The sequence below is a fragment of the Opisthocomus hoazin genome, chromosome 25 (assembly GCF_030867145.1).
Source record: "Opisthocomus hoazin isolate bOpiHoa1 chromosome 25, bOpiHoa1.hap1, whole genome shotgun sequence".
NCBI lineage: Eukaryota > Metazoa > Chordata > Aves > Opisthocomiformes > Opisthocomidae > Opisthocomus > Opisthocomus hoazin.
This window is the reverse complement of record NC_134438.1, coordinates 4,534,612-4,559,407: the sequence shown is the minus strand read 5'-3', so window position 1 is coordinate 4,559,407 and position 24,796 is coordinate 4,534,612. Positions and strand designations below refer to the sequence as shown.

At 40.8% G+C, this 24,796-nt stretch overlaps 1 protein-coding gene across 1 annotated transcript in view; it reads right to left on the bottom strand.

Moving 5' to 3' along the window:
* Positions 1–24,796, bottom strand: part of KDM5B (lysine demethylase 5B) — a 59,050-nt gene that overhangs the window by 19,620 nt on the left and 14,634 nt on the right. The window contains exons 3-17 of the mRNA XM_075443014.1: positions 24,512–24,634; positions 23,481–23,651; positions 18,100–18,234; positions 15,612–15,705; positions 13,797–13,900; positions 12,172–12,330; positions 11,486–11,605; positions 10,881–11,039; positions 10,251–10,432; positions 6,339–6,501; positions 5,193–5,312; positions 3,270–3,464; positions 2,697–2,878; positions 1,937–2,061; positions 1,462–1,612 (exon numbers count right to left, since the gene is read on the bottom strand). Of these exons, the coding sequence (XP_075299129.1) occupies positions 1,462–1,612; positions 1,937–2,061; positions 2,697–2,878; positions 3,270–3,464; positions 5,193–5,312; positions 6,339–6,501; positions 10,251–10,432; positions 10,881–11,039; positions 11,486–11,605; positions 12,172–12,330; positions 13,797–13,900; positions 15,612–15,705; positions 18,100–18,234; positions 23,481–23,651; positions 24,512–24,634 (2,183 nt within the window). The remainder of the gene's footprint in view (positions 1–1,461; positions 1,613–1,936; positions 2,062–2,696; positions 2,879–3,269; positions 3,465–5,192; positions 5,313–6,338; positions 6,502–10,250; positions 10,433–10,880; positions 11,040–11,485; positions 11,606–12,171; positions 12,331–13,796; positions 13,901–15,611; positions 15,706–18,099; positions 18,235–23,480; positions 23,652–24,511; positions 24,635–24,796) is intronic.

The window sequence follows — 24,796 nt, the reverse complement described above, 5'->3', positions numbered from 1 at the left end:
AGCTGGAAAGGGCCTGGTTGCTGCTCCAAGTTCATTACCAGGAGGCCTGAGCAAATGCCAAGGAAGGGAGAATGCATAGACAGGGAATGCCAGAACGAGAAGACATGGCTCAACACTAAATGAAGAAAGATATTAGGAGTGGATAAATCCTTTGGTAACAATGGAATGAATCCCTGGGATGGAAATTACCTATCTGTCAGAAATCATGTCTGTTGGAGTGCTGAATTTTTCATTTTCTGTTGTAATATTTTCACATTGCTGTGACAGAGGCTTGTGCTTGCAAGACAGTGAGGTTAGAATTCTTATCAAGTTCCTGCTACAAAGACTTACACAAGGATGACCAGGGAGCGAAATCACAGCTACGAAAATAATGTCTGAATAATAGTTGAGTATTTTGCTGCCAAAGTCCTTTGAATTCAGTCTTTAAAGTAATGCAAGAACACAGGGAGTGACAAGCTGCAAAGTAGCTGCTGAGGCAGGCAACATGCAGAAACCACACATGTGCAGTCGCACCAGCACAAAGAGCACCAGCTCTAACACCACGTTGTTCAAAACAGCACAGACAGGTGAAAGTTGTCCAGATGAGAAGACAGAAACAGTTTTTCCTGAAGTACTTCATGCTCTTAGGATTGTTGGACTTGAGCAATATTGTCCTCCACACATACAAAGCCAAGGTTTTCTTAGAAACCTATCATCCCACGAGACTAGAGACAGCCACTATAAGTCTGGGTGGAGAGTCTGCAACAGAAGGTGGCAATTTGTGATCCTCAAGAGAAAGGCTAGTACATCGATGCAGTCACAGACTGATGCAAAGAGGAGACCTGGCCTTGTCCTTCTGGATCTTCCGACTCCTTTCAACTGGTTTCAGACACGGACAGTGCTGGCAGGACCATGCAGTCAGACATTCAGTTCACACAGAATGTATTAACCAAACGCTGCCGTATCTTCAAACTCCTCAAGCAAATAACCTGTCTAAAAGATTTGACATAAATGCTGCCAAAGAAAGAGCAAGTATTTTTCAGAGATCTCGTACAGTATTCCCAGCAGCAGCAGCTCGGGAAGTGAAGACACTTTATTTTTCCACAAGGCATAAAGAACAATGAATATAATGACCTGTGCACCACTGACAGATTTTCAGTCCCCATGGCATAAAGACAAGTAGACTCTATCTTGTTGGGTGCTGCTTTGTCTGGAAATACCACACTGATTTTTCCTTTTAGGGAATGTTAGAGTGAATTTACTGCCCAGCTGTCAAACAAAGAGGAAGAAGAGATTGAAAGCTCGGGATGTTCAACTTCTTACACGCAGGAAAGGTGAATCTCCCTGTAAAAGATGGCTCTCTTGAGAAGACAAAGACGGCTTTCAGTTCTAAGTCTTACAGAACACCGGCATCTATCACCGGTCACTGGCATCTATCTTCAGTGACTCAATTTTGTTGTAAACGTGTACAGTAACATTTACCTGGTTTGCCTTTTGCCATTAAGAAGCTGCTGTGCAACCGAGGCACATTTGTCTGCATCCTGCGTAACCAGTCTGAGGTGTCGCAGTAGATCATTGTCTGGAAACTTTTTAATTTCTGACTCTTCTATCAAAGCCTTAAAACAGATGAGACCTTTTGGGAAAGATACCAAGTTAACAAAAGTCTCCCTTTGTGATGGATTTTAAATGGTAAGGCTGAATAACGCAACACATTAAATATATTTCTATTTCAACTTCAGTTATATTTTGTGTGCAAGTGATTTACAATCTTCTCACACAGAGACAGGTTAGCATACTTTCTGGGACTCTAACAGCTAAAACACTTACTTTAAAAGAAATTACATATGAGTTCCCTGGATTGTCACATAAGATAAAAGTTGCTAAGTTTCAGAAACTAAAAACTGAAAAATTAGCCATTTAAAATTACGCGTTGGAGACAAATAGTCTCTTTACTTACTTCTTTTGTTGTTAATTTTCGCCTCCAGAGCTTCGTTAACATTGGAAGCCCATTCGTTGTACGACTCCGCACGCATCTTTAGCGCGCTCATCATTGGATAGAGTTCCTCCAGGGTATAGCGATACCTGCAAGTAGCACAGAATTCAAACTCTTCAGCAAAAACACAGGGGAGCAGGAGAGTGGAAAGGAGGGGCATCAGGATGTGTTGGTCTACACAACACGGAAGTGATCTACTATGCACCCAGCGTTATACAGTTAAGATCTACAACCACACCATGTTCCTCCTAAGACAATTTCAACATTGCAATTGCTTCAAAAAACAATGTCAACAACACAATTAAACCAACTGTGAAACTGTCTTAGGACAAGCTACCACCACGTAGGACAAAGATGTAATACACAACAGGAAAGGAAAGATCACAACAGGAAGGAAAGCTAACAAAAGCCAAAAACTATTACTCAGTAAGGACTGGATGTAAGGGATGATGACCTTGTTGCTATAAATAAGCAAACTAACTCATTCAGCAATTTTTGCCATTAGAGGGCAAGCAGAGCTGAATGCTGAAAAGAGTCTTTGTGTATGAGCACAAAAAAAGCAATTTATTCTGGGGGCACTTTATTTGCAAAGGAGTGAGAGAAACAGAATACCGAGACTTGCACCACTGACAAAACGGCGTAGGTACTAGACTCTCAAACCTCCATATCTACACGTACAATAAATATCTTCAGAACACAGCATTGTTCACTGTCTAAAGCTTACCCCAGCTTATATTTGTAGGCGGGACAGGAACAGAGATCCTCAACATGGTGCAAGCATACCAATAATCCAGGTTTACATGGACAATAAACAGCAGACATGAAACAGGTGGTTTTACACTTTAAGCACTGTCGTTCATCATCAGGAAACAGCTCAAAAGCAACTCTCTCCGAGTCAGTCACTCCCTGCAAAAGAGGAGGTTACTTCACTCCGAAGTCTGATGAAGAGGCGATTATTCCAAGCTGAAACATCAGAAGCTAAACTTCTCAAAGGATTAATGAAGTTTAGAAATGAGATATTACAATCAGGTAGACAGAAATTTTGGTTAAGGAAAAATCAGCTATCCTGACTACATTACTGAAAGAAAAGGTATGACTGAACAATACTTAAGGGCAGATGGTAAACCAAGATAAATGATTCTTTACCCGAGCAGTCTTGTGAAACCAACAATGCTGCTCGGGAAGGGGTACCCTGTAGCTCGAAGCCGTTGACAACACAGTACAAGTCCCAGCACGTTTTCACATCACTGTTTCAGCTGTTCCTTCGTTCATTATAATACAATTTCCTACAACTCACCAGTTTATCGACCTTCTCACGCAACCTCTTCTCCTCTTCAATCATAACAGCCATATCTTTCTGAACCGTAGATGCTACCACAACATCAAGAACATCTGCTTTGGAAGCCATTTTACAGATCATCTCATCATGAGAAAACACACAGTAACGGTTTAGCAGACGGTAATGTTCCACACATTGGCGACCTAATGGTAGCTGCATTGAAAAACATTCAATAAATGCAGAGTTCATTTTGAAAATAACATTGAGATACAAACTTGTTATGCTATTAACCAAAAACTATTCAAACGAAAGGCCAAGGCAAATCCTTTTAGCAACAATAATTGTAATTCAGAAAGTAAAACTAGAGAAATCAAGACCCTGAGTTCTTGTAAACCAGGACTGCTTATAACTCTTTTCCAGTGGACGCTGTGGATGCAGGTTGTTTAGCTGGGTTCGCGGGGGGAACACACTGCCTGAAAGAGACCATAATTAGGGGGAACTAAATCACTAAACCACAGTAGGCTCAGGCAGACCCAAGCTAAAAATACACAAAGCCTGAGGAAGTGCCAAAGGTATGAGTACACACACCCTGTTCTTATCACTCAAGGGACGCCCCGCCAGAGGCAGGCTGCAGGGCACGCTGGACCTCTTTGTCAAACGACATGGCTGTTTTATGTGGGACATGAACTGTGCTGCAGCCTGAGAAATTGCTGACTCCATGAACCATTAAAGTCCCTAACTAACCCCAGGCAGAGCAAACAATTCATTATGAGCTGGGCAGGTTACTCACAGCTTTATTTTAAGGCTGTAACTGGCCAGGCAGATAGCAACGCTCAGGTTACAATGAGGTTACACGATGGAGTCTGGTATGAAACTCATGGAAGGACAAGAGGAAAACCAAAACCAAACCAACTGACATGCCAACACAGTCGCAGTGCAGAAAGCTTTCTTCCAATTTTAGTCATCTCCCACTTTTAAGTGACGTTTTTTAAATGTAGCAACATTTTTAGATGGGCTACATTTACAAACAGCTAAGATCTTTCTGGGGGTGTGGAATCAGAAGAGGAGTAATTTGAAATATGAGTGGCTTCAAAAGGACCTTTGTGCGATCAGGAAACACTGTGACAAACCTGCTAGGAAGGAGAAATGTTTACTGGTAACTTTGGAGCAACTATCCTCCATTTATTTAGAAAGAGATAAAAAACTTACCAAATTACTATGACCTAATAATTGTAATATGTGCCTACCTCTGTTGTTTCAATGAGCTGAGTGAAGCTTACTGGGAATAAAGCTCTGGTCTGTAGACCTTCTGTTTGAACATTAAAACTTTGTTTCCTTCTCATTCAGGTATTCTTCCCTAAAAACCTACAGTACCTCTGCTATCCAAGAGGATGTGCTCACATCAGATGCAATTCTTTTTATTATTTTTTTCCCCAAGAGAACTATCAAAGTTTTTAACTGTTATTAATGTGTTTAATGTGTCATCCAACTTAATCACACAAGCTGAAGCAGAAAAGAAGGCCAAGCTGGCTTTGTTTTTCAGCTGTAGAAAGCACCTCGTAGAGAAATCCCAGTGCAATAAACAGAAAAAATTAATTCCAGCTCTTGACTATTTGAATGGAATTTGGGGAGACAAAAGGAGCAGCTTCTGGCAGCACTGATGCTTCTCATACTCTAGGCACGAATAAGACCTTGCCTACCTCCAGCTGTAAAAGCTACATCAGCCCTAACGCTTACTTTCAAACTGAACCTTCGGAACCAGAGAACGCCCACAGTTTACTACCTGAAAGAACCACCTTCAGCAAAACATTATGCTTCCAGTAACAGGTTCCTTGTGGTCTGTGGACTAGATTTGTACATCAGCAGTAAATTATAGCTGTACGTCAGCTAGGAACGGCTTTGGAGCTGCACACTTAATGAAAAACTGGTTTTGGAACATACCCAATCAACTGTGCAGAAGTTCACAGCTTCAGCAAAATTGAAACCCTGATTGAAGCCACTGTGATAAGCTCTAGGGAAGGTGATAACAAACTCTCCAGCACACTGGTTGGTTCGATAAACCTAGGAGAAAAGACAGACAAGCATTAGGTCAAAACTAAACAGAAGTGAAGTCTGTGAAGAGAATATGGATTTCCAATTCCTAGTAACTTCTATGACGACTTTGGGTAGTTTTAAAACACAAGCCCAAGAATTACAACTGGCATTTGGTAACTTGTCATGTAAAACCCTGGAAAGCAGGAGGGGTTTCATTCAGCCATACCCATACCCTAAGCCATTTTACGTCAGCTGTCTGTGCCTCACACTTTGCCAGCTCTGGTGACAGTTACACTGCTAACGCACAGGCAAGGCTCTCTGCAATGTGCAGCTGAAGGGAAAAAGAAATTTGGAACCTACTCAGAAGTTCATAGTGCTGTAAAGCTCATACTTTTAGTGCTATACAATCACAGCACGAAAGCAGGCAGGTCTTCCCGCATCTTTCAGTTTTGGAGTCTCGCAAAGCATAGCAGACACCATAAATTTTGCTACTTTTTCCAGACTTCCCTTTAAGTCCCAAGGTCAGCTAGCCAAAAGCTAATTCAGTTGTAAAGGGACATAATTCCCATGAATAATCTAGTATGGAAAATGACGGATACTGATGAAAAATGTTTTTAAATACCTAAGAACTTATCCAGGAAAAATAAGAGGATGTGTATGACAAATAAAGGTGGAATGGGTTTTGGCCCCTTGCCAGAAACTCTATGCAAAAAAAAAAAAAAAAAAAAAGCGTCTGATTAGACAGACATAGGAAGAGCTCCTGACATTGTCCCAAAGGCCAAGATTAAACTTTCCAGCTGAGATACAGAAATAGAAATACACTAAGGTGGATCTCCAGAGAAGAGTTTGCCAAACAGTTCCAAAAGCAATGATTCCACTGCCCATCTGTTCACACTGGCACATTACACTAGACAAGAAAGATACAACACACATGGAAACCACCACATCATCTCCGTAACAAAAGTGGCCTCAGTTATCAGCTTTGAAGCAGAATTCAGGGCAAATGAAAGAGGGTTGCGTTTGGGGGAGTAGCACAGGAGTCCAACAACATACAGGCACTCCGTGGGCCATCAAAGTATTCGGGTTCATTATGGTGACAAGTTGGTGCAAGAGATCTGGCTGAGATTCAAATAGCTCTGGAGCAAGCTTCTTCATTACATCCTCCAGCTGTTCAGCTGCATACCCTGGGGCTCCATACCACGTTTTAGGCTCCCCCCTGCAAGATTATTAAAAAAAGTTAAATATAAGCAATCTTGTAAGTTACATTTTCAGTCTTCTGCTGTAAAAAACACCATGTCAAAAGAAGGGTATATGGCCAGGAAGAATGCAAAGATTATGTACCTTCCTGAATCTTCACATTTTAACACAGGTCCCTCCTCCAGACCTAGGTTTTGAACTGCCTACGTTTCTAAGCACATGCTTAAAATATTCTGGGGAAAAAAAGACTGAAGAAGTCCTCAGTGAAGTTCTGCTGATTCCAGCACAACTTCAAAACACATAGAAATCATAGAATCATAGAAAGTTTTGGGTCGGAAGGGACCCCTAGAGGTCATCTAGTCCAACCCCCCCGCAGCGAGCAGGGACACCACTAACTAGATCAGGTTGCACAGAGCCCGGTCCAACCTGGTCTTGAATGTTTCCAGGGATGGGGCCTCCACTACCTCTCTGGGCAACCCGTTCCAGTGTTTCACAACCCTTACTGTATAGAATTTCTTCCTTATATCTAGCCTAAAACTACCCTGTTTTAGTTCAAAACCATTACCCCTCGTCCTGTCACTGTTGTCTCTACTAAAAAGATTGTCCCCATCTTTCCTATAGGCTCACTTTAAGTACTGAAAGGCTGCAATCAGGTCTCCCCGCAGCCTTCTCTTCTCCAGGCTGAACAAGCCCAACTCTCTCAGCCTGTCCTCATAGCAGAGGTGCTCCAGCCCTCGGATCATTTTTGTAGCCCTCCTTTGGACCCGCTCCAACAGTTCCATGTCCTTCTTGTGCTGAGGGCTCCAGAGCTGAACGCAGGACTCCAGGTGAGGTCTCACCAGAGCAGAGGGGCAGAATCACCTCTCTCGATCTGCTGACCACGCTTCTCCTGATGCAGCCCAGGACACGGTTGGCCCTCTGGGCTGCCAGCGCACATTGCCGGCTCACGTCCAGCCTTTCATCTGTCAGTACCCCCAGGTCCCTCTCAGCAGGGCTGCTCTCGATCCTTTCATCCCCCAGCCTGTATTGATACTGGGGATTACCCCGACCCAGGTGTAGGACCTTGCACTTGGCCTTGTTGAACCTCATGAGGTTCACACAGGCCCGCCTCTCCAGCTTGTCCAGGTCCCTCTGGATGGCATCCCATCCTTCTGGTGTCTCAACCGTACCACTCAGCTTGGTGTCATCTGCAAACTTTCTGAGGGTACACTCGATGTCGCTGTCCATGTCATTGATAAATATACTGAACAGCACACAAGCTGCTTGTCTTTTGTGCGTAATTGCCGTAAAAGCAATATATACTAAGTAGGAACTGAACTTCCAAATTATGCAAAAGACACCAAGAAAAAAAATCCATATCCAGAGTAGGAACAAAAAAACCTTTTAGCGACAGCTTAACCCAACGCAAGCCAGCTAAGAAAATTAAGGTTATGCAGATGTGTTCCAGTAGATATTGTTTCAGGTTTACAATGAAGCTGGCTCACCACAGCACAAAGATGAAAATGCCTTCCAATCCCTTATAAAGAACGATGTTAGAAAAGGTATTCAGAAAAGAAGATAACAGACAAGTTCCCTTCTCCCAAGGCAGAGCTACCAGAGTAAAGCTGACCCAACAGTGTACTTTTTTTTCCATAAATCATGAAGCAATTGGGATGATTGCAGAAGAGTGAAGTATGAATCCAAAGCATATCCCTCATACCTAGGAGTTTATTCCTGCACTCAAACAGCCCCTCTGCCATGATGAAGACGACAGCTAGCGGGAGGGACTGCAGAAGGGCAGTTACACTGCTATCACCAGCAGTAGCACAAGTCGAGTTGTCACTATGCAGTGTTAAATGACTATGCAGCCTTGGACCTGGTCATCATCTTGGAATAATTCTACAAATTCATGGAGACCAGCCACAGATGCAACTAAAAACTGTCCTGTGTCCTGACCCAATACTGGGTTAGTGAAGAATGCTGCTCCTCGATACGTGTCAGTGCCAAGGAATGATGACAGCAGTTATGAGCTATGCTAAACGTGGGCCAGGATACTGGTACCAGGGGCCTCTGGACTTTAGGAGAACAGGTAACAGAGACAGACACAATTCTAACAGATGTGTTAAGGTGTCCGCCTTATGAAGGCAGCAAGCTGCAGAACACAGGAAGGCAAGAGTTCTTTCTGCGCTGCTACCTGACAGCTCCACATTCCTGCCTTTAGAAATATTAGCACAAATAACAGCAATTCCTCTGACCAGGACTGGTATCTTATTTATTTATTTATTTGCAAGCACCTTTAGAAGCAACAATTTGTTTATTCTCCTTTTACCATTCCAAGAGCTAATACAAGATTTAGAGTCATGCAGGAGAACTATTGCCTTCAATACTGTGAAAAGCCTGCTGCTGCAGCCTGGTTCACTTGGGACTATCTGCTTGAAATACTGCCCCGGGAGAGCGGCTCCTTCAAGGCACATGGGAACACTGAAGATGGACATGCCATCCCTAGTCTTTCACAAGAACAAGTCCTGCCATCCAAAGTCTTTTTGGAGTTTGGAGCATTGTCTCTTCAGTGGCAGTCATTAAGACTGATTCCTCAGGTCAAGAACAGTACTAACCTTAACTACACAATGCTCTCGAGTAGGCTAAAAAACCCAGACTTAAACCTCTAAGTTGAAGGGAAATAAAGAAGCAGATCTGCAAATGAAAAGACATCAAGGACTTTCAAACTAGAGAAGAAATAAATTAAAAGCAGGTAGGGCAACTTTCACGTGTGTCTGTGAACATACGTACATGTGTGAGCACATACACGTGTATGCACTTACAGATCTGTCTGGCCTTGACTGCAACCACGAATGCAATTTGGGACAGATGAGGGAGGATATAATGCCATTCTAACAATCGTGAGGGAAGCTCTCGTGGAAGAAATGAAGTTTGTATTGCAAACTAAAAACCTCCTCTCCATCCCACAGTCTTCAGCCTGACTGAAGACCCAAAGAAAAAAAGCAAAATCAACAAGTGACATGGAAGATCAATTTATACAGTGTAATCCTGATCACTCACTCACTCCACCTCCCTCAAACATTTGTTTTAATAACGTCAAGTACTAAGAAAGCAAGTGAATTAAGTCACTGACTTTACTACAGCAGCAGCTATTTCAAGGAGCAGCAATTGAATAATCGACCAAAAAGATGACCTGCTGGGATGGGGTTTTACCATTTTGCTGGAATACTTCTGTGAAAGAGGAAAGGGGAAGAGCTGGACAGGCTTTAGGAAGAGCGACAAGAATAATTCAAATTCTAGAAAAGCTGTTGGAAGGTGAAAAGTTTAAGAAGTTCAATCTAAAATATCAGAAAGATGTCTGTCCTGATTACAGTTCACGAGTGTTTGCTTGATGAGGGGATTTATGACAGAATGATCCATCTAACAGACAAAAAACCATGCAGGATCCGAAGACTGTTAGTTGAAGCTAGATGATTAAAAAAAAAAACAAACTTGCATGGTTTTTAGTTTTACATTATGCACAATAAAATTTTTGATGGAGTATCTGCTGCGTGTCTCATGGATTTTTTAAAACTGGGAATGGATGTCTCTTTCCAAAACATGACCTCTCGTCCAACAGCGAATCAATGCAGGAGTCACACTGTGTCAGATTTAACCCTGCTGCTACAGGACTGCAGGGGTTACTCTGGCCTGAGCTCTACGAATCTGGTTTTAGTCTGGAAATTAAAAAGGTGATGGGGGAATGAAAGGGAGATTGCTTCTCAGGCTGAGTTTATTCCCCAAACTCACCAATGCAGATAGTTAATCGAATAGCTCCAGTGGTCTTCTATATGCCAACAAAATGAAGAAAAGCACATTCCTACGTATAGCCAGGGTAATTTCATTCCACATATGTCTGCAGTAATGTGAGCAAGAACAGACTGCTCCATCACTGGCATGTTGTTTAAATTCCAGCCACTATCAAGGTATTCCTAAAAATTGAACAGAACAGTCACAGGTTTATACAACATGAAGTAAAAAAACCCAAGAATGTAAAACTGCCAAAACAGCAACAAAAGAAAAGCATCTTTCCCAACTGAAAAATGTAAGAAACAGGTCAATGAATCAAACAACAAAACCTCCACTGTCTTTGCCCCTTTCACAAACCTTATCTGACCTGCTTTGTTAAAATGAGACTTTTTTTTTTTCAATTTGGAAGTTAATAAATAACTTCTAGGATAAACCTGTAGCTTTGAATGTCTGATCACAGCAAATTTTATTTATTCAAAACTCTGATGCAGTCCTCCTCTTTAAATAATGCGCCAGATACACAAAACAAACACTTTCCAACCCAGTTCTATTATTGTGCTTTGAACAAGAGAGCCTTATTTAATGAAGAACTGCAATACAAACACACACAGCAAACTAATAAAGACCTACCTCTTCTTCTGTTCTAACTTTAAATTTCCCACCCCTAACAGGGAAGCCACTGCCAAATTCCTTTGAAGCAATATCAGCTCCATATTCTACTGTCACGTCCTCTTCAATGGTACTAACAAGTCTCCAGAATTCTTTTTCAACCAGCTCGGTGGGGACCATCTAGGTATGAGAAGCAGAAAAAAGAGGAGTACATACTGAGGAGTCAGCATATAAAAAGCATGTTCATAAAAGCTATCTCAGGGAGGAACCTCCATTAGCTTGAAGCATTTCCCCATTTCAAAATTATTTCAACAAGAGAAAGAAAACCTGCAGCAGAAACGTGGTTCCACCCAGGACGTACTGCTGCTTTGTTCTCACAGGAACCGGTGACAGAGTATTCTCTTCCTTACAGACGCTTCTTCAAAAGTGAAAAAAACAACCCAAACCAAGAAGCCAGTGGAACAAGAAACCATGACACCAGCAAGAACAAGGATTCACTGATGTAAATGACAACCTCCAATTTGGGATTTCATCCCATTCAAGGCCAGAATTCCCCTCTCCCCATCAAAAGCTATGTATTTTAACATAATCTACATTATGGTGTCAGGATAAATACATGAACGTACATGTACTGGCATGTTAAAATAGTCCGACTTGAACGCATCTGCCATTTCTCCAAACGTGCGCAGCGTATAGTCTCTTGACGCTTGTTCGAAACCAAATGCTTCTTGAGGCTTATTACACTCCTGCAATTGAAAAGAGACTAATGTCTATCATGTGTTAATCATACAATCTGTGCTCACATTTTACACAAATGGGCTACTATTACAGCATCTGATGGGTAGGAAGGCAGGACACCTGACTGAAATGAAATGACTGCCCCAAGTCAGAAGAAACTACTCTGCTTAATTCACCAAATCACAACATTTATTTATTTATAAACCCGCATAAACATTCATGAAGCAATATGCCCAGTCTCTCCTTCCTCTAGTAGAGCTAAGAAAAAAAAAAAAGCACAGACCTCCACACTGAAGCACCCAGTGAGACTCCAATTTTAATTACAGAGGAAAAGCGTTCATTAAAAAACAATATGTTCTTTAAAGGCACATCTATTTTTGGCTCCAAAATATTGAGTGATAGCTTTCCAGTTTGAAGCATGCCCAGTCTTCATTTTAGCTTTGCCCTCTATCATCTTGTTTGCACAACCTTAAGTAATAACGAATTGTGTTTTCAGTCCCTAGGATCATGTTTAAAAAAACCCCACAAAATAAAAAATAACCTTCAGCCTAACTTTTACGGTTTGTTGGATTACCTGAGCCAAACACTGGGGACATCTCCAGTCCCCTTTGGGAACATCATGAAGGGGTGGAATTAAACAAAAAGTATGGTAACTGTCATCACAGCCGTCGCACAGCAGGAGCCGGTCCTCATCGTTACCGCTGCCACATAAGAGACACACATACAGATCCACCTGTAACAAAAAATTGCTGGAGTGGGAATCTGAGCACTTCAGGTAACTCGTGGTGAAAGAGCAGTTCGGTAGCTCCGTCATCTGTGACATTTGCCAAAGCTTATTTTTACTTTACCTCTGAAATGGAAATGAGACAAACCCAAAATATTTATGTAAAAGTTTTAATATCCCCCCCTCCGTAATTTAAGGGACGACCACAAGAGCTGCAAGCCCTTCCATGTATTTTTTTCCCAGATGACAGACGACTTGATTCAGTGGCCAGGACAGCTTCACCCAGCAGTACCGTGGATTCGGCAGCTACAACACAACGCCCGTCGACGGCTCTCAGACCCTTGTTCTTGCTGCTCTCACGTGCAGCACGCACACGTCTCATCCTCCTCTGAGACCAACTGTTTGGAGCCTCAGAAGAGAGAGGGGCTCCTCTTGATAGGAGTGTTTGTCTTTCTCCCCAGAGATACTGGCCAAGACCTTCATTTTCATTTAAGGCTCAGCATCCCAGCAGAGCTCCGCGCTTTTGGGCAGGGGGGCAGCTGCTGAAGACATCTGATGGAGGTTTCACCCAGCAGCTACCGAGCCCCAAGGAAAAGGTGCAGGCACCCCAAACGTGGAAGGGCAGTCAGCTGTCTGTCCTACACCACACCTTCACTAGCTACAGACTGGAAGGCTCTTCTCAAACACAGAGGAGAGCTGTGAGGACAAGCAGACCCTGTGGTCTTATATTGTTAAAAAAAGCAGCAGCATCTCCTGCTCCTCCATGTAAGCTATTTTGTTTGGGGGGTGGGGGTGTTCAGCTTCTAATATTGGCACATGTCATTCTCCAGTATCTAGCTACAGGTGTGGGTTAAACAATATTTTCAGTTGTAGGAAGGACCCAAGTAGCAGCATGGACAGTATCATCTTCTCAAGAGTCAAACTACCATAGCTTTCAGTTCGGGGTGTTTTTGGAGGGGGGGCATGGTGCTGTGTGGAGGGTTGGATGGAGCAGCAACAGGGCTGGCTTTTTAAGAAGCATCTGAACAACAAAGCCTCAAAGTTAGTGCTGAAATTGTGGAATATGTGGCAGGTCTGCTGGAAAGCCGGGTGCCAAAGCTCACATCAAGGTCCCTTGAGGTTAAAGAGCAATGGGGACTGAGATCAGTTCACAGAAGAACCTCTACTATTTGGACTCATCTTTCAAAAATGCTTATTTTGAGACTGTACTTGGAGACAGAAAACAAGTTACTTTAGTTACACATAGCGAAACTTAACCATGCTGCTATCTTCAGCTTTGTAACAGCATGAAATCTTATGAACATGTACATTCCAGCAGGCACAGATACAGCTTTGTTTCAACCGCAGGGTTACATGAAGAATACAAGAGCGTCTTTAGTGTAATAGCAATGACATGAGATTTCACTGCATACCCAACAGAAACCCAGAAACACCTGCAATCCACATGAAGCAGCAGGAAGGCAGGGTGTACTCACAGCGTTCGTGGGTTTTTTAGACCGGACTTTGGATTTGTCTTTCTCTGGCTCCCCGGCATGTTCTCTCTTCTCGGGAAGTTTCACTGTGCTATGCATTTCCTTTTCTGATGGAACAGAAAAAAAATAGGGTGTTACAAAATGTTTTAATGCTTAGCATTACTTGTTGTTATTTATTTGTTATTACTTTTTAGACTGCATCACTCCAAGCTATTTGTTGAATTACTTGTTATCCCATACGCACACTTGTTTCAGTGAGTGTAGGGCAAGCTTTGAACACCTGCAATGCCCACAGAAGCCAGCAGTATTACAAAAACCAAGCACACTGTCATGAGCTAGCAATGACTATCACAGGCCACATTTTTTGAGTGGGTATTTTAAATCCCATTTAACTGAATTTAAACAAAATTAGGAGTATCTTCACAAGTTAAGATTTTGTTTCCATGTGTCGTTAACAAATGCGGTTGAACTACTCCATCAATTTTACAGCAGCACGTCGCATGGAGACATGAAACAACACTACAGCTTCCTACGATGATCTTCACATTTCAGTTGCTTGCAGCAGTAGCTTTCATGAAAACACATCGTCAACGATAAGCATGTAGCAGAAGTGGCCTGATGAAGAAGTAGTTCCTCTGCCTTCTTACATTCCTACTTAATTTGGGCATGTGTCTACTCAAGTCTTCATTCCTGATATTATAAATAAAGTCAAAAAAACACACCCCTAAATCCATACAACGGAGTGTGGAGAACCCCAGGGCTCTGGTGTTGAAGACAAGGGGTCAGTGAAGTTCTTAGCTAAGAACAACTGATCTAGAGACCTTTACACCTGGACATGAGACATTCAGAAGCACTTCTTGCAGTCTGGGAGCTAACAAAGATATTAAAGAGAAGAATGTCTACATCTCTATCATAACCTTAAGCATTAAAAAATTGTCTAGAACTTCTTCCTTCTACTCTTCAGGGGGAAAACAGAAAAAACCTTAATGCCTAGAGACAATCCTTAAAGAAAAAAAAAAAAATCAAAAAGACCGCAATCTACACAAACTGTTGAAAAAAAAAATTCTGAATGAACAAAGGAGACTGACAAACTGCCCAGTTCATTTCAATTTTAAGTAGTTGTAAATGGTTCGTATAGTTGCTTTGCCAAATTATTTGTCAAGAAGCTTATTCTTGTGTTTTATGGCATTAAACATTTCTTCTCAGTCTTTTGTCAACAACCTTATTCTTGTGTTTTATGGCACGAAACATTTCTTCTCAGTCTGAAATCATTATTTCTTAAGGATAGATAACAGACTCAGGATTACCAATAGAAGCAATGTAAAAATCACATTATGGGAATGTTATCATTAAGTTTACAACATATTATTTTTTGCCTTCATGAATTTCATCTCCCGATTTCAAATTCTTTCCTAAAGAAAATCTGAAATCTGATACATTCTTGAAAGAGCTTCCTCTACGTAAAGCCAGTGGATTGATGCTAGATGCTTAACAAAAAATAGAAATATGGCTCAAATCTCATTTCTGATTGCTCCATAAGAGACATTGAAGTTTAAAGAAGTAGAAAATTTTTTTGAACTGAAAATATCCTCTCCTCCAAGAAAACTCAACCCTTTACAAAACAAACAAAAATATTTCAAAGCCATGAAAGAACTCTTACAATAAATTCTAACTTAAAAATGAAATTAGCAGAAGTATTTTTTGTATAACTCTTTGAATTGTTCCAACTGCTGAATTTAACTCTGGTCTTAAAACGACTTTGTACAAAGCAACAGAAATTGCATTCATATTTTGTTTCAGTCCCCACTCGCCACTCACCATTTTCAGACTTTGGAGGTGCACATCCCATTCTACGTCTCAGATTATGAGTTCTGGCTTTGGGAGGGTCAGATTCAGTTTTAATATTCTTTGCCTTAAAAAAGAAGAAGAAAAAAAAAATCAGTAATGTCCTTAGACAGAACACTTTGGTTTTACACTCGTATTTGGGACAATGTTGACTGCCATCTGAACTCCCGGCTGCCTGCCCGAGACACAGCGCACGCCCTGCACGCAGTGCAGTAAAGACGCAGAAGATGGGGCATCTGTTAACTTCTACGAGTTGTGTCCGTACTCTGGGCTTACGCCTATATTTAGCTTCACAAGAACAGCTTTTTTTTTTTTGGTCTGAGCCTTTTATCGTACCGATTTATCTCACTTTCAGCTCCGCAGCATTGTTCTGGTCTTTTACACTCATCTTTTCTACATCAAGCATCTAAATCCTTTGTCTTTCGAAACCAGCTGACTGTCATTGCCCTTTTCTGTTCTAATTATGAACATTACCTCCTAAGTGTTTACTCACCAGGCAGGAAAGGGCAAGGTTAACACTGTATGTTTCTTAGTCGCAAACTAACACTTAGGCCACAGGCTGTATTTTTTGCTAGTAAGAGTAATTTACAGTACTTTACTGTAGTTCACTTATTTTAAAAGTTTAAAGTAGATGGTTAGCCTTTGAAAAGCAGGAAATTTCAAACTGGTAAAAGTGAGAATGAACTTAGGTTTTAGAGTTTAAGACACTCACTAATCCTTGTCTGTCTCATTACAGCAAAAAGTCGAGACGCACTACCCAAACATTACTACTTTGCAACCAGGCCAGTGCAAAAATCAACTGCATGTAGCTCCAACGAAGAACAAAACGTATTTAATCAGCTTACCTGACTTTGCACTGAAACAAACGGAAACACTGACATTAACAAATCCTAATTTTTAGAAATTATTGTCTTAAAACACTACAGCTCTTTGCTAAGCGAGTCAGCCCATGTTGCTTAATTCAGCCTTAGCTCTGTATGTTTCAGTATTATCCTTAATAAAGTATTTTCTTTCCACAAAAACGAGTTGCATGACATCAGTAATGCTCAGGGAAAGAGCGGGGAGAGCAGCCTTGCATTTTGGCTAAGTATGAGCGGTTAGTTCCCACACAAACATGCACTTTTTGTTAGTCAGCGTCCCCTGAAAACACTGCCAGAGAGACAGCTAAAATTTTAGCATGTATTTACCCTGCTGTTACTCTTTCAAGGGTATGTGAGAAGTAGCATCTTTCAACCACAGGCAGATACTTCAAATGGAAAGTTTCACATCAAACTACTGAGGTTTTCTCAGAATTATAAATCTCCTTGTAACCAGGTACTTGAGCAGAAAAGCTTTAGAAAACCTTAATTGTAACTTACTAAGAATAATTATAGGCAGAATTTGCAACAACTAAGCTGTACTACTTGGTAGTAATAAAGACCAGGACCAGAGTAACGCGGGTTAATAGAGAGTCTGAAACAAACTTAAATAGAAATCTGGATTATAAACAGAGTCAATCATGACCTTCCTAACTGATGATGTCACCACTAATCAGACAGTCTCCTGGGAATAAGCCTCCCCTACTCTTCATCTGCTCAAGCAAAAGAAACCGTCAACTCTGAGGGCAGCAACATCAGTCTGGAAATACTGAAGTCACAGTATCACAGTCTTCCAGCAGCGGAGACACATCATGATCTCTCAAAATATGTTTTCACAGGAGAACTCTGCACAGATATAATCAACAAATCCTCTGCTTATCCAAATAAATATTATTTCTTAAGCACATGTAAGACTAATCCTGTTTGATGGTACAAAACCATATTGGCTTAATGTTATGCAATATTTTCCTTACATTGCATGGCGAAAGTATCACAAACTGATAGAACTCGGACTGAAAAATGAAATACAACAATGCTAAAGTTATAACAAAAACCTTCTCTGCTCTAGCATCTGGCTTCAACTCATGAAAGATTCAAAGAAATCTCCCAACCCATTTAAAGAATAACCACTGTTCACTAGCTGTCCTCTGAGGAAACAGAGATCAAAGCTGCAAAAGACAACCTGCATTTCTAGACTGTCACCTGTATTTTAATCTATGAGCCCCATATTATTTATCATCATGCTAAAAACATTATTACAGCATATGTACTCATAACTTATGTATAAATGGAACAGCTTGAGTCCAAGAGCCTCTCAGAACTTCAAACCTCAGTAACAGGCTTTTTAAAGTATCACACAATCCTTACCATGCTATCTATAATTTATGCATTTATAAATATTTAGGTATGTTTAACAATGGCAAAGAAAAATTTAAACATCTGTTTAGTATGCATATACATTTAGCAATCTGATCGAAATAACATTTGTCTTGTAACTTACCCAAAACCTGTGGTGCCATGTGGCTAGACAAACTATCACTGCACTAGGATTGCAAGCTCGGTCACCGCGCAGCGTTTGCCCCCGTAGAGACAGGTTATCTCACCTCTGCTCTTAGGCGTTTTGCTCGACGAGCAGGTGGACAAGTTTCAGACGGCTGAACAGACTGTCTCTGTGCAATATCGTGGGGCTTATATTCCTTGTCCTTTGTGTCACTGGTGAGGTCCGGTTTCTGTAAGCACTAAAGAGACAATTTGATTACTTAATTTCTGCCTCCAGTTCTAATACAAACAATGGCAAAGAATATAGATGGGGTTTTAATAATTACTGTGCTGAGTTAATAGAAATGGTTAGTATTTATGACAATTGTAACATTACCTATTCAATCAAGTCACAAAATCACTTTTTTCTGCCCTTTTACTGAATGCAATAACCATAACAAAGGATCTTACATATAGCTAAGTCATCCTTTAAATGTGATGAGCATCGAACGTTTCTCTATGGGAATACTGATACCAGTTCTCCTAGTAGATGCTGCTTTTGGAGACTGTATCAACAGCATACTGGAAACTGCTGCAGTGTCCTCAGGTTCCATTACTGTAATGCTAACATAAAGCAATATAAAAGTAAATTACAGCCTATCATACATCCCTGTCTTAACTGAAAAATGTATGTTTTGGGGAGGACAACTCTGCTGCATGAATTAAAGGCAGAAGGGAAGATGATGCAGAAACAGGTTTAGTTCTTTCAAGTTGCTGAATGAACACATTTAATTGCTGAAAACTGTGCATACATTTGGCAAGAAAAATAATAATTAATGACAATTCCAAGTTTGTCAAGCCACACAACATTCAGTAACAGCAGACAAAATACAACAGTTTTTAATAAGTAAACAACGAATCCTAAAGAAAAAAAAGAGTCTTATGTTGTCAGAAAGTATTTCACACTAATTGCTGGATCCACATTTCCCCAGTTCTGTTAATCTGTTCCCACCACAAGCACTTTCTCAGCAAGAGAGAAACAAGACAGGAACTGTCCTGTCTCTGCAGACAGCACAGAAATCAGACTTTCAGAAACAAGTGACAGTCAGAAGGGGAGATGGGAAATGAGGAAGAAGTGGTATTTTGGAAGACAAGTCCATACTGAAAGAAGTACATACTGAAGAAAAAAAAAAGTATCAGTCAAGGGTAGCAGGACAGCATTACCCGTCACCTGCAGACAGTCCCCAACACTGCTCAAACCCACAGAATTTCTGTTTTGTTTAGGACTGCCTTCAATCTTAGGCTTTATAAGCTCTAGACTTACTCTCTAAAATGCAAACGTCTGACTTAATTTCAATATTCAGCAAACAAAACCACCCAACTTTGCAGCTTATGCACACGAGCAGTAAGTCCTGGCTGACCCTTGAAGGCAGGCATGCTTCTTCAGAAGAGCACGCTCCCTTAAAACTCACATTGAAAGAAAGTCGTGTAAATTATTTAACTTTAACTTCAGTGGGAGAAAGTCACAAATGACAGTTTCTCAGGACAGAAAATGGACAACCAGTAAAGGCGAGCAGGAAAAACATGAGAATGAGAGAACAGAAAAGCAAATGAGATTAATGCTACACAGAACACTGCCAAATTTAATGAATTCCGTAAAATCGTGTTCCTTGCACTGTGTCCTCATACGAAACCAAAACCTTCGCTAAAAAAAAAAAAATTAGTTTCCACTCCTTCTGGTGAGAGAGGACATATGATGCTTGAAAGCAAGCATCCAGAAGGCAACCAGCTTCTCCTAAACAAAAGGGTAATGAAACCTTGAAAATCAACAAATAGCGTAACTTGTCTCATTTCATTGGAGTGTCCCAGCAAAAATAAAAAATAGCTCTGTTCACCGAAAAAAGCCCAGAAGACATTTCCTAAATATTGAGGTTTCAACAACTACTTAAGCAGAAACATTTCCCAGTGCCTCAGTAACCTGAGGACAAAGCAGTAGTATGAAATGGCTGTTAACATTTTCAACTGTACCTCGAAGAAGAACTAGAAGTGTAAGTCCTGTCTTAACGATGGGAATTCCTCTGAACCTACTTTACTCCTAGACTGACCTGATCAACTGCAAGCACACGTCTTTAACCACGGCCACCAGCTGCCACTTCCTCTCCCAACCAGCAGAGCCTTTTTGGCAAGGTTAAGCCTCTCTCAATAATGTACCATAAGCTCATCCTACATACTGTGATCTAGCCTGTGATCGTGATCTCATCATACTCCCAGAAGATGGCTGCATGTAGAATCCCTGAACTCCAAATGGTGGCACGGAGTTAAGTTAAAAGCCCATCAGCTGAAACTGTTCAGGAGCAGCTCCTCTGCCAGGCAGGCAAAGGACACAGCAGGAATCTCACAAGGCCTCCACGATGTCAAAAGATGGAAAAAAGAACAGGGATACAATCCGTCTGCTCCAGGTTTAGATGTTTACGAAGTAGTAGTTTATACAGAAGCCAATCACCCAGGCTCCCTGTGCTTGTAGCATACAACTGGTCAACCCCTGCCATGTATCCACTTGAGGACAAGAACCACCAGAGGTGCTTATTTTTCTCCAGTAACAATAAAGGGTCCTAGAGAACCCTCTCACACAGAAACATCTTTATTAGAGGCATACACATATAAAGCTTTGGAGGTATGAATCCCACTGAGGACATTAAAGCCTTAGCTTGGAAAAGAGACCAGACCCAGAATTACTGAACTGGTTGTATTCGCTGAAAAACAGAACACACCACAAGACCATCTCTAGCCCCACAAACTCTAGCTGCATTTTAAACCATGCAACCATCCAGGCAACGCATCACCGCAGATGCACTGACAGAAGATTCGGGACACCTCAACTCACATAGGGGGACATTTACCTCCCTGGGCATAGAGCGTGCTTCTGCAGTGTCACACTGATGGGCACTAGGGTAGGAAGCTAAGCGAGGCACAGAAGGTAAGAACCAGTACACCAACAGCTTCACTACAACTACTCTGGAGACAAACACCCAAGACCCATCTACTCCAATGTTTCAAGATAAGAACAAAATAAACACCCCCCTGCGGAGAGCTGCTTTGAGTATTAGAAACTGGATGATTTAAGAATTTTTTACTGTTTGGCTGAACAAGAGCTTTAATAAAAACATGCTGTCTGTCCACCTCTAAACAGCTCCGGACAGATTCACTATTTTAGTAAGAATGTAGAAGTATCTCCAACTGGGATGTTTGTCAAAATAACTCCTGAAGCCCATTTAACATATATTTAAGCCACACACAAAAAATTAATGCTATACACAGATCTGGATGAGATTTAAGTTATGGCACAGTCATCAGTGGAAACTACATATTCCATATTTTCGGCTTTTGCAAAAAACAAAGTCAATGAATACTGCAAGTACTCTCCATTAAAACAAATTTTAAAGAATCAGTGAATGCAAGCTCTAATCTTTTATGGATGATCATCCTGGCTGCACAAAGAGTTCCTCTCAAAAGGCTTGTTGAAATACTGCAAGAAGGAACTGCACATCTCAAACTGACAGCTGTCAAATCAAATAGCTACACCTTCTCCAAAAACAAAAATCACAGATGCTTAGATTCCCAGTAAAGCACTGAATAGACATACAACAAAACGGACACCTACACAAGAAGCATCTGGGAAAGCACCACTTACTGAGAACACATGGCAGAAAGCCAAAAAGAATCTCATCTGAGATTCTTCCTCAAAAAACGTATTGCAAAACAAACTCAGTTGGAAGACAACATTGTCAGGAAGAAAAAAAAAAAAACCAAAAAAATCAAATCGTGGAGTGAAAAGTGAGCTAAAGCCAACATAGTTCTGTGGAATCTCTCCGTTCATTGACAACGCATGTCTCTGCCACATGTGGGAGGGGAATATTTTAACAGTTTGAGAGGCAGGGGGAGGGAAGGAGTTAAAAAAATAAAGTTAACCATACCTACATAGCTCTTCCAGAACTGCATCCACTAAACACATCCGTTTGGAACAAAGGTCAGATGCCCCTTGCAAGAGAGAGCTTGGAAAGTTGCATTTAAAAAGAAGCGTGACCTCATTTGAGAAGGCTTTTCTCTTCTAAAAGGGTCCACTACTGAGAAAACCATGAATGTAAACACATCAGCTGCCTGACAGACACTCGCATGAGAAATCTACAGTTCCAAGAAGTATGGTACCATGTGAACTGTCTGACAACTTTTAATTGGATCTTTCCTGTGTAATTGCACCTCAAAAATATGAAAGCAAAGTCAGATGTCACAAAACACACCAGCTTCAAAAAACCGTGCGAATCCACAGTTTTCAGAACTAATAAAAATGCAAGGTTTCCAATGAAATGTCTTCCAAAAATGGTGTTGCTTTCCATTGCTTAACATGGATGTGTTTGAGGCAAGGCAAAGTATTTTTGATAGAGCAGTTTCCCTAGCATGAAGAATTTTATCTTCAACTATGTTTTGTTCTTGTTCTCCATTTGTAAAACACTGAAACCTACACAAGTTACATTATTTTCCTTGAAAGGTCTACAGAATATAGCTGTTCTTCACTGAAAAGAGATCGTCACCAGCTAAGTAAAAAGCCTCCAGTTCCAACCTTTCTTGACTTCTGTCAAATCCATCCCTCATTTTGGCAGCTTTATGTAAAAGGCTAGTGTTGATCTCTGTAGATTAAGCCATGCTTGTAACAGGATTTGGGCTTTTACTGCTTAAAAAAGGTCAACACTCCTCTCTTTAAAAGATCATCATGGTAAGAATGTTTCAGATAAATAAATATGGATGTTGGCAACTGCAACCTATTTTGGTTTTCCAAATAAATGACTACTGCTTTAGAAGAAAACCCCTATTCTTCACTAGAGATTACATTGCTTCCACTCTCAACCAACCCTAAACTTTCTTTTAATGGTCAAATCTAAGCAGGAAGGATGGTGGTTTAAGCTTGAAAGGTGCCAAAAGCCATATTGTTAACTACAGTGCAATATCCGTGAAGCATTCTTGAACATGGACACCCTTAGTGAAAGCAAGATGAGTTACTGCCAAAGTGCCATGGTTTGACACAGTTCCTCAGCCACTCCATGCACAAGTGACATAGACCCGTAGCACTCTTGTTCTATCAGAGAGATGGACCTGTAATGATCTGTGAACAGAGCAGTATTTTGCATTTGACAAAACAGCATTAAAGAAATCGTTATAGGAAGTCTGAATGTCTGTTATCATGATGCTTCTGTAAACTGTAGAGAGAAAATACAGAAAGGTAATATTCAAAGCAGTCAGTAAGAGGTTACCTTGAAGAGTAATTCTAAAAACTTTACTTTTAATCAAAAGTTTGCCTATGGCTTTCTGAATTGCTTGCATCAACATGACAGACTGCATCTTGTCACCTGCATGCCACAAAGCATAAAATGCAGTCTTTGGAAATGTTCCATCAATAAATTAAAATGTAACAGAGTGGCAGCTAAATTAATTGGACTTCAATATAGCTTACCAATAGGCTCGCTCCAGACTGGAACAAGTTGTAAGGATAGAGAATGCGTTCGTAATGTGCACGGATGTGGGAACCCACGGCTTTGCCAGGAGCAAACCCCATCCTAGTGGCTATTTTGGTCCATTTTCTCTCCTTGCAGACTACATCAAATCCTCCTTCTTCTGCAACTAGCTAAAAATTGAAAACAAAATGGTCATATATTTTAATACTAACATTATCAGCATTTAAGGAAAGCACTGCTAGTATAAAAGAAAAGACACCACAATTGCTATTTTAAACCAGAAAAGCACAGGGGAGAAAAAACAAACAAAACCCACCACATCACTCAAGTTGTTTAAAGGCTGTAACTGGAACATGTAACCTACTCAGCAAGTGTAACTGTTGAATTAATTTACAAACAAGTCAGCACCTTTATTAAATAACCATACAGTAATTGGGCCTACTTTTGAGAATTTGGCTGCAATTTGTCATGCCTCTACTTTGTATTCCAACACAACTTTCAGTACAGTACAATCAGTTCTTCTCACTGGAACAAGTACTATGAAACAGGCTCAAAATCAACCAAATAAAAACCTAACTAACATAAAGAAACAGAGAGAACACATCCCTGGGGTCAGTGAATCCCATCCCTTGCTATCAGAATACATAAATGTCTCCAGAAGTTTAATAAACTTGGTCCTAATAGTAACTGGATTTTTTCCTCCCATACTTCTAAGAAAAACGTTTTTCTCACTGCTGTCATTGTTCAGACACTTTCTCCAGCTAAGCCCAAGTTTACTCTTGACTAGTGTGCATCCAAGTTCAGCTTTAAAGAGGAGCTGGAAATTTAATTTGATCTCTTACCTCACCTGAAAACTCCCAGAACATCGTATTTCCTATTTTGTCACGTTAGCTATGTTAGGTTAAACAAAGTAATACTTTCTCCAGCTTAGATAAACCCCAGAATCTCTTGAATAACTGTGATACCATCCCAGAAACTGAGATAACACAACATCTTTCTAGGAAGAGTTTCTCCCTTGTAACTTTCTTACTCTATTAAGCTGAAATAAATCCAAGATCTTCCTCTCCACATGCGGAATTTTCAGCGTACATCCTTGAAGCTCCCAAAACTTTGCAATCTGGTCCAGAAAATTCAGCTTTACACGAGTTTGGGCCTGAAAACAAAAACAGAAAAATGAACTGCATACTAAATGCAGGTTAAGCTTTTGTATCTCAGCATTTCTAATGTTGCAGCCTCCGTTGTCTGCCTGGCTTTTCCCTCTGCAAGTGTAATTTTGCATTTCTCCCTCTCTTCACACACAGAAAAAAAAATTCAC